The following is a 16920-nucleotide window of genomic DNA, read 5'->3' as shown; positions in this document are numbered from 1 at the left end:
TACGGAAACAGAAATAATGTTCTTAGATAAACTGGGTACATAGTAACATTTATTTAAAGATAACTCAAAACCACTAGGGAGTTGGATTACATATGTTCCCTTCGAGGCAGCAGCTACTCGTGCTCCATTCCCGACTCGCAGGTCCACATCACCTTTTTCGAGAGGTATGATGTTCTTTAGGCCCTGCAAATGATTACACAGATGAGAACCACAACCAGTATCTAGTACCCAAGTTCCGAAACTTTCATGGTAAATCTCAATCATATGAATATAAGATGACATACCAACAGGAACGACGCGGCCTGCCTTGATGTCCTCACGGTAGACGGGACAATTTCTCCTCCAATGTCCAGTCTTGTGACAATGGTGACACTCTATGTCACCGCTCTTGCTCTTTGTCTTGCCCTGTGAGCCACTAGTCTCACCAGGCGCACTCTTACCGTTTCCTGGCTTCTTAAACTTTGGCTTACCTACAGCTAGGTCGCCATGAGCCTTGCCCTTACCTTTACTCTTGTTGTGAATCGTGAGAACATCCTGCTTCATGCTCCCACTCAATTTCATATCCTTCTCGGTCTGTACGAGAAGGGAGTGTAGCTCATGAGGACTCTTTTTCAAGTCATTCATGTAGTAGTTCGCCTTGAAAAGGGCAAAACCATCGTGAATAGAATGAAGCATTCGGTCAATGACAATGCTCTCACTGATTCTACAATTCAGTGACTCCAGTTTCTCGACATTCTCAATCATGTGAAGAATGTATCGGCTAACCGGTTGGCCCTTCTGGAGTTTCGCATCAAAGAAGCGACAGGTATGCTCATATGTGATGATTCTCGGTGCCTTTGAGAACTCATTAGTGAGCGTGGTGAAAATCTTGTTTGCACCTTGGGCAATGAAGCGTCTCTGCAAATTGGTTTCCATTGCAAAGATGAGTACGTTCTTTATCGCACCCGCTTCCATAACGAAATCACTATAAGCAAGTGACTCGTTGGCTCCTGCATTTGGGCCTGGGTTGACCGGTATTGGCTCGATTAAATACCCGAGCTTACCGTCGAATGGCAAAGCATTCCGTAGTGCCGCCTCCCAGTCCGCAAAGTTGGACCCATCATTCTTCAGTCGCGTGGACTGATTCATTTGGTCCATGAATACTTTTAGCCAGGATGAACGATCTAGTGTGGCACTAGGCATTGGGATTGCGTTATTTCCAGCCATTTGTTGTAACAGTATTATTGATAATAAGCGTGTTCTACATCGAAAAGAAGAATAAAATAATAAGCATGCATCGTTTTTATTTTAAGTCTTAATGAACTAATGTCATAACGCGAAGACTCAAAAAAACATTTATACAATTGACCTTCCTCAAGAATTATATAAATGACCCCAAGACTCAATTCTCTCAAATTGATAAGCTAACCTTTGTTAGCTAATTCTACCGTTAAATTCCCGGTCGATAAATTTCTGCAAATTCTATCTTTAGTCCATCATAATCACGAGAAACTCTTCGGACTATGATGTTGAGGTAAACTAAGTCAACACAACTACTTACCCAACGTAGAAGGGGTCATATTAGGCCTACCGACGAAGAAGGGACTCATAGATGTTTGCCCTTATAAAGACTAATCTCAATTTCCGTTTTAGAGGAAGATCCCATCAACTATTTTTAATTCATTTTAAGTGAACTATAATTTAGCATGCGAGAATGATTTATTCTAAAGTGATGGCTTATAGACAGTGACATCTGCATGTTCATGAAAACTAACATACAACTATATGAGTCAATTTTCATGCATTTTAGTAGTAGGTGGTTTGGTTTTAGGCGCAATATGATGCAATTACTAGCATATGAATGAAAAGCAATAAAATGAAAAAACGTAAAAAAAACAGTAAAGATCCTAGTGTGGCCTATCCTATCAAAATGAACAATAAATACAAGTTTGGAATCCATCCTTGGACCCGAGAAGCTTGTCTTGATGTTCCATCTTGATCCATGTAGCGGGAGTGAGCTTGAATCTTCATCTTTAGTCTTCTTTGAAATTACAATAATTAAAATTACATAATTGACCTATTAATTACATTCTAATTTCAAAACCCAAAACTAAAATAAAGGAGATTCGAGATCTCATAATTACATAAAAATCATGTTTCCTTCAATACGAAAACATAATTGACGAAGGCCACACTAAGTATTACAAATTACAACCGATTGCAAAATTAAATACGTAAATAAAATTCATTCATTCGATTCATTCAACATAATTAAAAGCATCAACTAAAATAAATTAAACATACATAATACAATAAATTAATTATGTTGATTAATTTATCCAAACCACCTATTTAAATTAAATTAAGTGACAATTCCGCAATTTAATCACATTAATTTCATTTTCAATCCATATTAAACTTGTAATATGAATTCTATCCGTCAAAATTTTAAACTGCTTTAAAATAACTCGGTATCTTTAAATTGTGAACCGATTCACAATAACTAATTGGCCAAAAAAAAAAAAAAAAAAAAACCAATTAAAATTGGTTCGGCTGGAAAAATAAACAAAATTTTTTTTTATTATTTTTAACAGCTACTACACAGCTGATCATAAAAAAAAAAAAAGCAGCCCCTTCCCCCTTTTTTTTATTCGGCAATTAAGAAAAAAAACTTCCATAATTTTTTCCCGGAAAAAAATCTTTCCTTCTTTTTTTTTTGTTTTTTTTCTGATTCGGTAATAGAGAAAAAAATAACCTAAAAACGTTTTTTTTCTTTCACGGCATACCTAAAAAAAATTGAGCCGTCAAAATTATTTTCCTTTTGCGGCAAAAAGCCCTAATACAAAAATTGATGAAGAACAAAGTTTATAGTTGCTAATAGAACATGGTTTAGCAAATGAATTAACAATCATGATTAATCTTATATGCTAAAACTATATAGCAAAAACAAGTTCTTGTATCAATGACATGATGATACTATATTTATTTTAACTTAATCTGCATTAAATCAAAATCTACCAATTCTCATATGATAATTTTAACCGATTAAAACAATGATATGATCTAAAGAAATTGGATATAAATCATCAAACAAAAAGAAAAACGAAAGAAGAAAAAAACAGGCCGAAAGATAAAAAACTCGGCCAAAAATTTTTTTTTTTTTTTTTTTTTCGGCTAAAAAAAAAACGAAACCCTAATTTTTTTTCTCGAAAATTAGGTTATAGTTTACATACAAATTTTATGAAAATCATCAAAATTAAAATCGTAGCCTATTGCTCTGATACCACTTGTGGGAAATAATCTGTGTACTCCCCTTTAACATGAAGGATTATAACGATTTAATAAAGATGATCTAAGGTCATAAAATAAAATACATAAACAAAAGTAAAAGGATTTAGAATTAACCTTAGATCCTAGCAAATATGGCCTAAGAACAATATCAAAATTGATATTCGCCTATTAGTTGCACCCAAGACGATCTGAGATATACCATTTGATTATGCTAGAAATCAATCTAAAATTTTCTATAAAATTTTATTGTCTTTGTGTTTTTGTGATGAGAAAGAGGAGGCTAGGTCAAGAAAAAACATTAGGTTAGAAATAATTCTCTACCTTTCTTTTTATATAGACCGAAATCCGAAATCAATTAGGAAAGAAAATTACTTCCCTAATTTTCGGCCATGACCTCTTGGTATGTGTACCCTCACTATTACCACTATGACACATTCAACTTGTTGATATTAAATACAACTGATTATATTTAACTACGAATTAACAGATTAATTCGTCCAAACTAACCTTATATATATTTAATTTAAATATAACTTATTATATTTAATTTACGAATTGACAGTTAATTCGTCTCAACTTAATATTATTTAATTTTCATTAAATAATTATCTCATCAACACATTGACTAACTTTTTAGTCATTTTGGGCATCAATGTAATTATATTTCTATAATCACATTTCTCAAATAAGTCCTATAGGTGTGACCTTTAGGGACCAGTTGATCACCGCCATCTGTATGATAATAACGTCAAACTTTCTAGCAAGCCAACCGTTATTAGGTAAACGTTAATCAACTGATTAAATATACGAAGTATACCCTTGTGAACCTGTAAGAGATTTACAAATGTTATCACACTAATTTGTGGAGGACACCAGCTCCAACAGAAACGAGATGAAAGAACCCACAATTGATCAATCTAGGCTTAGGAGATGATGAGGATAATTAGAGAAGAATGAAACGTAGCTTAGGCTTGTGAAAAAAGATTTTAGAAACTGATTACACTATATTTATACTTCTCTAATCACCTTGACCAAGACCGCGGAAAATAACGTAACCGAATCGAGCACTCGATCGAGTACCTGACATACTCGACTGAGTACGTCATACTCGACCGAGTACCAACAAGCTCGATCGAGTGCTAATACTCCAGAAGCCAAACTTTAATCACCCGATGACCTACTCGGTCGAGTATCCCCCACTCGACCGAGTTCCCTACTCAGAAACCTGTGGTATTACACACGTCATTCTTAAATTTGTAACTAACCCTAAAATATTTGGACGCATAAAAATTGAGTATTCCTACCACCAATGACATCGCTTCTCATATGCGACGAGATTTTCACAAATTTTTCATGTCATGTAACGGCCTTTGTGTGTCGAAGTAGCTAAATGGAAGTGATATAAAATAACCACGAGTTTTACCAAATTGATGTAAAACTACTCGATTATTTATGTTTGTTTTAGTTTAATGAAAATACACAGTGAAAATAAAGTGTTTATTTTTTTCTTTATATGTGAATAACGAAAATAACAAGATATGAAGCGAATTGTTCTCCTTCCTCGCAAGAAATTCGATTCAACTCACAACTAGCACTCAATCTCGCAAGACTGAATGTGTATTATCTCACCCTCAGAGGAACGAAATAATAAATCTAATAACTCGCAAGCAATTAGAACTAACAAGAACTTCTTGTATTAATCTCTCAACTTCAATGAATAAAACTGAATACAATGACCCCTATTGATACTAATTAAATAGACCGACTTCTAGCAGCTCTAAAGCCGTCCTAAAACGTCCTAAACTGATTAGGAAAGATGAAAAAACGTCCTAAAACAGTTCTAAGAGATTTGGCAAAAATTGCCTTATTACAACTTGCTAGGATTAGGAAATAAAACAATACTACCTTAAATTTATTAGCTAAATAAAATAAGGAAACTAAGTTTAGGAAACTAAGATGATCATATAAGCACCACCAACTATTACATGGTTTTGGAAACCGTAAGCAACAGCTCCAATTCCTTGCGCTCCAAGTAACTTGATGACTAAGTAATAGTAGCGTGTTGACCATTCTTGGAAACCGTGTTGCCAACTCCTAATCATTATTCTTCCATGTTATCATTTCAGTAAACTAGAGCTCATTTTAAACCTTCAAAATATTTGGGACACATTTCGACTTCATTTTCATTGTACTCTAATGCTCCCGCATCAGGAAGGTATGGTTGTCAATTGCGATAAATTTAATAGCAATATACGTTTTTCCTTGTGCGATGCTTGTGCTAACGCAGAAGAAACCTCACTTTAGATAATATGGGATTTTCTTAAACTTTGGAAAGTGCGGAAAAACTTTTTGATGTCTTATGGCTTCTATAATGTTTAAAACTAATGATTAACTAATAACAATTAGAGCGAGAAGAGATATAGTGTGGAAATGTAGTATTTGGTTTACACAGTTTGCGCTAGAGCGAACGAGGTCTCCACACACCTTTCTTTTTTCGCAAGAAACAAAAGATGTACAGTCCGTTTTTCTTAAGACCATTGCTTTTGGTCTGAAATAAGACGGGTAACATGTCATCATTTTACAATAAAATAATGTTGTTATTTTTGATAAAATGTTACCATTATTGTTCACATCATTTTCAGGGTAAAAAATGACACTTCTAGTCATAACATTTTGTGAATTAATTGGTTACATTTTCTTAAAAAATGGCAACATTTTATTCGTCTGACAAATAAGACCAAAAGTGTCGGTCTGAAACAAGAATTTGTGAAAGATGTAAAATAGCAAGAGATGGAGAAGGGCTATTATAAGGTACTTCTTCCAACACATTTGTCCTTCCTATTTGCTTTTACATGGTCTTAAAGACTAGTTTGACCGCATTTTTTGACATGTATACATATATATAAGTTTTTTTGTTGAAAAATATATTTTGTGAATTTTTTTTTATGACTAATCTAAATATATTTCAACTTATTTATGGTCAAAGTATGATAACTTTAACCCTAAAAATAGAAGTGGGAAGAACATTAAAGATGGAAGGGAGTAACAAAAAGCATAAGAAGACATTGGCTAACGCTTTTATGTTTGTTGACCCCTCTAACAAACTGGTTTTCACTAAACGTAATTGGGGATCTTGTAGCGAACTGAGCTAGTCGATTTTCCAAGACTTGTTAGAAATGTTATAGTTCAGTTGGTTGTTGAGCTTTTGATTATTTTTCTTTTTAGAATTGGGCATTCTAACTGTTATGAGAGTTGGTCTAATAACTTTAAATTGGAATTTAATTGTAGCACAAGATCAATTCATCTCCAATTTGAAATATCAATTGGATTCTCATGTGTTGAATATTGAATTGGTAGATCTCTTGAAAGGTTAAACACAATACGTTGCTCGTTTCAAAGATTATATCTGGTACTTTGTGGTTCGACAAAATGTTCACTATCGATACATAAAGAAGCACATTGTGTATCGCTTTATTGTAAAAAAAATAAAGAAGCACTGTAATACCCAAGATGTTTTAGGACTCTTGTGACCGACCCTTTGACCAAGAAAGACCTTAGGAAGGAATAGGTGAGAGACTAGGTTGGAATAGGTACCTTACCAGAGTGTTTACTCGACCTAGCAGAGGCTACTCGGCCGAGTATTGTTTATACTCGACCGAGTAGAGCCTACTCGGCCGACTATGCCAGTACTCGACCGAGTATGGCTGTTGTTGACGTGTTAATATAAAAATGCAAGTTCGCGAGACTCATTTCATTTCTCATTTTCTCGACAGTTCCTCTTTCTCAAACCTTAACCTACCACTCTCTTCTATCACCCTTACCTCCACACACTCTCATGTTTATAACCTACACCTCAACCACGGGAAGGTCGGGATTTGCTTAGGAAGGATGCGTGTGTGGTCATCGTCCGTGTCACCGTCAATTCGCGTTATTAGGATGCATGGCGGAGTCTTGCTTGGCTATATGTGGATGCTTTTCGTGGTTGTTCAATGAGGTAGAGTTTCCCTACTCAGTTACTGTTAATTGATTTAAGATTGTGTTTGTATTGTAATTGTTGTTATCTGCTGATCATCGGAGTATGGGTGTGTGGTGATGATGGTGATGTGGTTGTGTTGTGACGGTGGTGGTGTTGTGACAGCTGTGATGCTGTGGTACTGTGATATGTGTGTTAATTGTGGTGAAGTCATTTGCGGGAGTGGCTTCACACTCTAGTTCGCCCTCCGTGGAACCCGTCACGGGAGGGGATGTGCACATTAAGGGACAAGGTTGTCGCTCGTTGATGAGCGGGATTTAGGTGGGGATGGGCTGTGGTCCCCCACCGGCGGAGTGGATTACCTGTTGCGATGGGTAATCCGGCAGGGCTGCACACTTCGGTGTGTAGTCAGTTACTATGGAGGATGATCAGCCGATTACATTGTTTGTTTGTCTTATCTTGATTAGACAGTTCTGACCCCGTGGTTGTTGTTTTGTGGTATCTGTTGTGATCCATTCGGGGATGGTGAGCAGTTGGCTTAGTAGGTACTGTTGGTTTGTGGCTGCTGGGTTTGGAGGGATCGAGTCATCACGCTACCGGTTTAAAAGTACAGAATCACGAGCTATAGTAGTTTCTATCATCATATGTAATTAGATTTGTACCGAGTTGTAAAGAGTATGGTAATGTATTATAAATGTTCTTTCATTGTCTATTTGATCTACTACCTCGGGTAACCGAGATGGTAACACTTTCATATACTGGGACGGTCCTTGGTAAGGCATCCTGGTGTACGGGGGTGTGTATGGTAATGTATTATAAATGTTCTTTCATTGTCTATTTGATCTACTATCTCGGGTAACCGAGATGGTAACACCTTCATATACTGGGACGGTACTTGGTAAGACATCCTGGTGTATGGGAGTGTTACAAGCACACTGTGCGTGGATTGGCTATCGAACTTGGGAGTATATCACTACTTTCATGCGTGTCCATTTTATCTCATATAACAAGATATGCTCCCTTGGTCCCGGTTATTTGTTATCTTTACTTTTGGCACAAAGATTAAGGAGAGAAGAAAGCTCTATTTGTGGTTGTGAATGATGGATGACAAGTGGAAAATGGTATAATTGGATTATTAAATTATCCATGAAAATCTTCCTGATATAGGTAACAAATGTCGGGATGGAGGGAGTATTGTCAACACTTGATATGGAAATATGTGTATATCTATTTTATAGTTACTTTAGTTATGTTTTATTTTTGGTTATTAAAAACATATATTGAAATTGAAAGTTAATCAATTTGGGCCTTATTTTTTTTTTTAATTTCAATTATTATAAGTTCAGTTCATCTAAAGTTCATTAACTTTAGTTCAGTTTTCACTAATTTTAGTTCAGTTCACCTTAGACAATTCGAGTTCAAAGATAGGCGTTAAACATGCATATAATTTAGACTATCATGTTGCCAATTAAAAAATCTATGAAATTGTGTTGTAATATAAACTGCACAAATTTTCAATTTAGACAGACATTATTCGTCTAAAATTGTAGATGGATAGTGTCACTCTTACAAAATGAGAGTGGATAGTGCAAGTGGGTGGAAAACAGATATCCCCACTTGCCTTCCCACTTCCATTTTGTAAAAGGGCCATTATCCATATAGAGTTTTAAACGGATAGTATCCGTCTACAATGACACGGGTTGTATAACAAAATTGCTAAATGCCGCCCCTATTTTACTCATGTCGCCCCTAATTTCATTTCCATCTTGACAACTTTGCCCTTCTCTCTCTAAAAAATATTCTTTACATTTTTTTTCGATAAGTCGGAAATGGGTGACGATAACCCATTTTTCCGATACATGTGTGAATCGTATACTAATGAAATTTCGTACAATTACGACGCAAAGCAATTCGAAAATGATTGGAATGTCGAAAAACATTATCGATATTACAATGAGTATGATAGTTATGATCAAGGCGAGGGAAGCGGTTATGGTTACGATGACAACAACACGGGTAACACGGAAAAGGGAAGCAGTTTTGAAATGCCGAACAACATTATCGAAATTAGATATGAATTATCGTATTAATTACCGATGAATTAACAAAAAAAATATTGAACTAATGGATTAATGAACTTTTTGCCTATGTTAGACGATGATTGATAACATAAACGATAAATAATGACGATTTAAATTGGATAAAAATTGACTATTAAGAGCGAAAAACTTTAATCGGCCATAACTTTATGCTCTGGTGTCCGATTTTGCCGATTTTTTTTTTCAAATCGCATAACTTTTCGATACGAACACAATGGTAAAAAAATAATAATAATAATAATTGGAAAGTGGCCCATTCGTGTGAAAAACACGAATTGGCCTGAGCTTGTTCATGTGATTTACACGAATCGACCTAGGCCAGTCCATGTGGATTACACGAACTGGCCTAGGCTTGTTCGTGTAAATCACATAAAACGGCCCAGGTCAGTTCGTGTTTTTCACACGAATGAGCCACTTTCCAAATTTTTTTATATACCATTGTGTTTGTCTCGAAAAGTTATGCGATTTAAAAAAAATCGTCAAAATCGGACTCCTGAGCATAAAGTTATGGCCGTTTGAAATTCTGTTCTTTTCTAATCGTCAATTTTGTTTTTAATTTAATCGTTTTTGGTTATTAATTATCGTTGTTATTTAATTATCATTTATTAATACATGAAAATCAACGCTACTAAAATATGTAAAAAAACGAAAAGTGATATGTGGTGTTTTTATTTTTTTAAGCGGTTTTGATTTTGTTAATTTTTGAAGCGGGTTTATTAAATTTTGAAATCGGAATTCGAAAATGAGAAAAAAAACAAGGACATAGTGTATAAAAGAGTTTTAATAACTCAAGGACAATATTAGGGACGATATGAGTAAAACTAGAGGCATCATTTAGTAAATTCTGGCTAACACAATTTGTTAAATGTTGGAAATGGATACACCAACAATGGTGGGCCATGATAGTTGACTTGACAGGACCCAAAAGCAGCATTGAAAAACAAGAGTAAACAATTTGAAACAAATAAATAATCAGTGAAAATACCAAAACATTCAAATCACAGGACTTTCACGGATCACGGTCAGGTTTCTTTTCCGCTTTAATTTTGAACCTTTTCCTTTCTAAAATCTACTCCGTATGTATGTGGCCTCATCATTCCAACAACCGATCCAAAATACCACAAATTCTCGTTGAATACATGACATATCCGTCACAAGCTTATGATGGATACCACTTTACCTCATAATGTACCCACTTTTTCTCTCTCTGCAACACTATTCATGTGGTCCCATTTCTCCACTAATCCATTTTGTTACCATTTTATCTCACAAAATATCCGCCACAAATGGTAACCCATCACAAGGGAGACCAATTGCCAAAATTCCCACAAATCATACATCAACTTTTTTTTTTAATTCTTACTTAGTCTCTTCCAATTATTTATTCACCTATTTTAATTTGGATGTCTTATTTATTTATTTGTTTATCTTTTTTATATTAAGAATGTTTATTTTTCGCATCATTTATTGTCCACTTATCATTCTCTAACAATATCCACAAATGGTCAACTCTTCTTTCTTTTGTCTTTGTGTCAAAATAAAAGGTAAATAAGTGACCGGGACAAAGTGAGTATTTCATACTACCTCATTTCCACTTTTTTGTTTACCATTTTATTTTATTTTTATAAAAAATATTTTAATCAAAGTTAAATAAACGAATGTGATAGAAGGAGTATCCATTACTTATTGTTATTCTCTACTTGGGATATATATTCTCGATCTATCTTTCAGATTCCATGAAACAACAAGCGTTTCTTTGGAAAAAAAAAATTAATTATGGTCTAAATTTGGGGTAATATGTGATCTAAAACTTAGAATGTTACTTTTTTTAATAAAAAAATAATGAAATTTAGTAATTTGGAACCGTGTGATTTTATGGGCCCCGGTTCTGAGAACCTCCCGGAATCTCCCTTTAGACGGCCCTGAAAACACGGTAATCTTATCTGGAGTAGTCAAAATAGTGAATGAAGGCACAAAATTTGCAATTTTAATCTCATTATTTTTCTCCCCATTTACTCTCTAATACGCTCATATTTTAAACTGTCTTTGTTTGTCGAGTCCACCCAAGCAAAAAAAAAGCATTGCCCATATTCTACGTTATGTGGTTTATTCTTAGGATCAGTAATATTTTTTTATTCATGCTGTTTCATGAAGCATATGTGTTTAAGGGTAAAGGAATTTACAAGAATATTAAAATATTCGTCTAGAAAAGAATACGGAGTATAAAAGTATTGCATAGCTTTATTAGTGATTCATTGTTAGTGTACAGTTGTTAGTAACATCATGGTCTATTTCCTCTTTTTTTTAGTCTTTGACTTGAGTATCCCTCCGACAAGCAATTTGAGGCAATCTCCTTCGAGTGTCTTCAAGGCAATTTAATGGGTTGATCCCTCCCAAGTTTGGCTTTTTCATTCGCAAGAGTCAGGAATCGAACCCCTGACCACTTGTTTAAGAGATGAGAGTCCTTACCACTCACGCCAGCCAACTTTGGTACTTTAGAACGTATTTATCATGTTTATACTTCATATATTTGGATTATTTATTCTAAATACTCAACTTTAGATATATCATGTCTTTGACTTTCTATTTTGAAAATGTTTTTAATATATAATTTGATCATGTATATAGAATTAGTTCAAAATTGTTGAGTATAACTGACTTGAATGGATCTAAGTTGAATTGAATTGAACTGAGTAAAATTGCGCTGAACTTAATGGAGCTGAATTAAGTAAAAAAGTTAATTTGAATAGAGCTGAGTTGAATTAAATAAAATTGAGTTGAACTAAACTGAACTGAATGAAGGAGCCTAGTAGAATTAAAATGAGCTGAAATTAAGCAACAGAAAACACGGCCTAAAGCTCCTACAAGACAGTCTCATATTAAGTGTATTGTGAGATAAACATAAGAGTAATAAGACACACTAATAAGTACTCCATAGTAACTATAAGAGTAATAAGACACACTAATAAAGACAGTCTCACTATTAGAGTTAATGGGAAATTAACGGAGGAGTTCAAGCCGAGCAGGGGTCTTCGCCAGGGTGATCCATTATCACCGTATCTTTTCATCTTGTGTGCTGAGGTGCTCTCGGGTTTAGTGAGGAAAGCTATGGAGGATGGGGCTATACGGGGTGTTAGGGTGGCAGCCGACTCACCAATGGTATCGCATCTTTTGTTCGTTGACGATAGCATTCTCTTCGTGCGTGCTAGGGAGGCCGAGGTTCGAAAAGTGAAGGAAATATTGTCTTGTTACGAGAAAGCTTCGGGCCAATTGGTCAATTACAGCAAGACAACGGTTTCTTTTAGTCGGAGTACAAAGCCGACAAGAAGAGCCCAGATTGAGGAATGGTTAGGGGTTAGTGTTGTAGACGAACAAGAAAAATACCTTGGTTTGCCGACCATTGTAGGTCATTCGAAACAGGTGATTGCGAAGGTGATCCGTGACAAGTTGAATAGGAAATTACAAGGATGGCGAGGCATGCTCTTATCGAAGGCAAGGAGGGAAGTATTGATAAAGGCCGTGGCCCAATCTATTCCCACCTACGCTATGAGTGTCTTCAAGCTCCCCGCTAATTTTTGTGACGAACTTCACTCTCTTGTTTCTCGGTTTTGGTGGGGATCTGAGAATGGTAAGAGGAAAATATCTTGGATTTCGTGGGCAAATTTGTGTAAACCTAAAAGCTTGTGAAGGCTGGGTTTCCGTAATTTCACTGAGTTCAATATCGCCCTCCTAGGGAAGCAAGCTTGGAGAATGATCACGGATCGGGACTGTTTGATGGTGCGGGTTTTGGGAGGCAAATATTTTCCAAATAGGTCCTTTATGTCTGCGGCATTAGGCTCAAATCCAAGTTACACCTGGCGCGGAATTTTCGAAGCTAGGACGGTCCTTTTGCAGGGTATGAGACGAAGGATAGGCAATGGGTTAAGCACTAAGGTGTGACACGACCCCTGGATTGCGGGCTCGCCGTCGAGGAGAGTGATCACGTCCCATTGTACCAATGAGGAGGATATGGTGGTAGCGGATTTGTTAGCAGCTGGCGGAGGTGGATGGGACAATAGCAAGGTACGCTCTATTTTCTTACCTATCGACCAACAAAGAATCTTGAATATGCGGGTTGGACGAGCTGAGACAGAGGATATATGGCTTTGGGATCTTGAAAGAAACGGAGAGTACTCGGTAAAATCCGCCTATAAGGCTCTTGTTGGTCTTGGGGAAGGGGACGAAGGTTCGTCAGATAGAACGACGGAGAAGCGGCTTTGGAATCAGATATGGAGTATGCGAATCCTTCCATGTGTGAAAATCTTCTTTTGGCAATTCTGTTGTGAAGCTATCGCTGTAAGGCGGAATTTAGCATCCCGAGTAAGGTCCATTAATGTGACCTACCCGGTTTGCTTATGCGAGGTGGAGACTTGTCTCCATCTTGTACGAGGTTGCGGGTGGGTGGCCGGGTTATGGGTGGGGTTGGGTCTGGAGATAAGATCGCACCTGGGGTTTGAGAGGGTGAGGGAGTGAGTGGAAGCGGTTTGCCGGAGCTAGATAACAGGGAGGCAGAGAAGTTCGTAGTTGGCATATGGGCGGTGTGGGAGGCGCGTAATGAGGCAGTTTTTGAGGGGAAGGAGGTGCACGTGGGTAAGGTAGTGGCGAGAGTGCTTTACTTGCTGAAGGAAATGGAGGAGAGCGAAGTGGTTGTGGTTGGAAAGGGGGACAAGCAAGATGAGAGGACGGGATTTAGGAGGGATGGTAAGGAGGCTAAATGGCAGAAACCGAGGCAAGGGATAGTTAAAATCAATGTTGATGCCGGGGTCAAGGAGGGAGAAGGGATGGGGATTGGTGTCATTTGCCGGGACGAGGAGGGAGTTATCAAATGGGGATGGGCAGAGCGGCGGAGGGGCGAGTTTGATGCACAAGTAGCGGAAGTAGAGGCCATGCTAATTGGCCTGCAATGGGCAAAGAGGAGGTTAGTGCGAGAGGTATGCATGGAGGGAGATTGCAAAGCTCTTATTGAAGCTCTCAAACACCGTCAGGCCCTACGAAGCGAGTTCCACGCAATTATCGAAGAAATTCTATCTTTATGTCACTTTTTTAAATCTTGTACTTGGTCGTCTAGCAGTAGAAAGTCTAATACTGTTGCTCATGAACTAGCACACTTATGTAAGGTTGGAGGCAGTCTGCTCTTCGACGATTAGACGGTTTTGGGTCGTATCGCTGAGTTAACCGCTGCTGATTTATATGATAGTCGATAAACCCGCTCTAGGTCTTTTCAAAAAAAAAAAAAAAAAAGGAAAAAATGAAATCGAAAAATTAACTAACTCATATATGGGAGATCTCAGAAAATAATTATTGTGAGACCGTCTCAAGAATTAATGATTAAGAAAGTAGGCAGGTGTATAAGGGAAGAAAATCCTCTCCAATAGGCAGCTCTCTCCAGTACTGATGTCCAATACTTTTTGAGGGTCCGGATGTTTTTCGGAACGATCTAATAGTTAACTGTTTTGAAGAGGTAGAAAGGTAATAATGATTTTATATTGTTGTATTAGAGGTAATGTAGATGATTCATCCCCGTGTATAAGGATTAAGAATAAACATGTACTTGAGGACCGTTGAGGTGATATTGTTCACTAATTCAGTAACTAGTGTTATGTAATTTATGTTCATAGGTTCAATTGTTATCAAATGTGAAATGTAGTACTCCGTAACAATGATCGACTCAAAGGCTACTTCACGTAGTTAACTAGTCATACACATATATATTTGATGAAGTTAATTTAGAAAAGCATATCTCAATAACTAACTAGTCATATAAATAAGGTGACTTGCATATTAGCGTCGCAGAATTTAATTAAAATTGGGTGATAACTTGAAATTAATGTGAAGAGCACCCTTGATTTTACAAGGATTTACTTAGATTGATTAATATGAGTGTTGAGTTGGTCAAATTGGCCGGTCTAGTACAACGAGATGGGTACCACGATAAGAATCGGGCTTACGTGGTCGATTGATCAAGCACGTGGATGTCGGTGAGTAGTAACGAAGTCTAGAATGTAAGAGAGAAGAGAAGAGGAGGAAAATCAACTCTAGATATGTCAAAATATGGAGACCTAAGGTCTTTAGTTATAGCAAAAGAAGGGAAGAAATGGAGACAAACACGCAATAACGAGTTCTAAGCCACTTAGAAGAGGAGCATCACTATATGCATCTCTTTAAAACGGCGATGCGTTTCTTTGTTGGAGGTTTCCTTGTGACACAAATAAATGTCGATTCGGGGGGGGGGGGGGGGATAGGCTTCTATCTTATTTGATAGACTTTGGGTATACGACCTAAACACTGATATCTCAAATAAAATATTTTGACAGATTCTAGAATATTCCGTCTCGGACGAGATGGGATATGAAAATGGAGACGAATTGACACACACTCTAAATCGACTCTAATTACTGTTAAAACGACCGTATTGACAAGTACATGAGGGCTTAGGGGTTGCCCAAGATGTTCAAGTAACCTTTCATTAACCGATTTACGAAATGTCATAAAATCACGATATAAGCTGAACATGTCGTCCGATCATCATCGGGTTAATCTCAATAGAGTTTTATTTCATTATAGTGTTATATATTTATGAAACTCTTTAACGAAATAGTGTTTGTTTCAAACTGATTAATCCCAATAGGTCCGTGTTAACTTTTGTTTTTCTTTCTGTAATTTTATAAGTTGTTATCCCACAGCTCTGGTGTTTGTGTTATGTCAGAACATGCCAATAAAGAAGATATAAAAGAAAGATATATAACACTATAACGAAATAAATTCTAAATATATAAGAAGATATTAGTTTAAACTAAAGTTAAATAAAATGATTTACTCCGTAACAATTATAACCCATTTATAGTAAAAGAATATGTGATTATGTTGTTTGCCATTTACTAGGTGTGGAAGAAGTCTTAGCATATCATCTTAAGGTTCTGCTTGGTAAAACTAGCTGAAAAGGTACCTGAAACCTGAAAAGATAGCTGAAAACTGAAAAGCTAACTGAAACGTGAAAAAGTATTCGATAAGATAGCTGAAACCTAAGAGCTTATAATGTATCTGATTATATAAAAAACTAGCTTAAAACCCGTACAAAGTTGTACGGACATGTATAAAAAATATATAAATAGTCATTTAAATTTTATAGTTAGAATATTATTCAATATTAGTATGAATGTACAATATCTTACACATACAAATTAAAGTACAATATTGAATCGAGATTGAACATTTATAATACCCCTAACAATCAGACCAAATGACATATAATTCGTATAATAATCGATGAAAACTTATTTATGTTCGTGTCTCATATATTCACGTAATCATTCATAGCTCAGAAGCCATCGTACTTCTATTTCATTTCTTATCGATGATAACTTCGAATGTAAGCTAATTACACCCGTCCCATAAGTTTTAAAAAATATTAACTAGTTTTGTGACCCGCGAAACTCGCGGGTGTGGTCTATCAAACTAATTATACTCTCACTAAGTTACTCAGTAACAATAAGTTTTCCATCAACACCGGACCATTATGGGGAAAAATGTAAAGTTCAC

The 16920-nt window shown here is 36.2% G+C and overlaps 1 protein-coding gene across 1 annotated transcript; it reads left to right on the top strand.

Moving 5' to 3' along the window:
* The first annotated feature begins 13350 nt into the window (after positions 1-13350).
* On the top strand, positions 13351-14528 carry LOC141651944 (uncharacterized). The gene is made up of 2 exons (XM_074459633.1): positions 13351-13677; positions 13842-14528. Exons 1-2 carry the CDS (start codon positions 13351-13353, stop codon positions 14526-14528), a joined length of 1014 nt encoding a protein of 337 aa, XP_074315734.1.
* Positions 14529-16920: the final 2392 nt, after the last annotated feature.

The sequence above is a fragment of the Silene latifolia genome, chromosome 4 (genome assembly GCF_048544455.1).
Source record: "Silene latifolia isolate original U9 population chromosome 4, ASM4854445v1, whole genome shotgun sequence".
Classification (NCBI taxonomy): domain Eukaryota; kingdom Viridiplantae; phylum Streptophyta; class Magnoliopsida; order Caryophyllales; family Caryophyllaceae; genus Silene; species Silene latifolia.
Note: the sequence above shows the minus strand (reverse complement) of the source record. Positions and strands in the feature narration are given on the sequence as shown.

Bases quoted from the DNA above. Each gene is read 5' to 3' on its own strand.
- LOC141651944 (XM_074459633.1), top strand. From the start codon at position 13,351: ATGGTGGTAGCGGATTTGTTAGCAGCTGGCGGAGGTGGATGGGACAAT. The intron at 13,678-13,841 runs GTAAGGCGGAAT...GGGGTTTGAGAG, and splicing joins TCTGTTGTGAAGCTATCGCT to GGTGAGGGAGTGAGTGGAAG.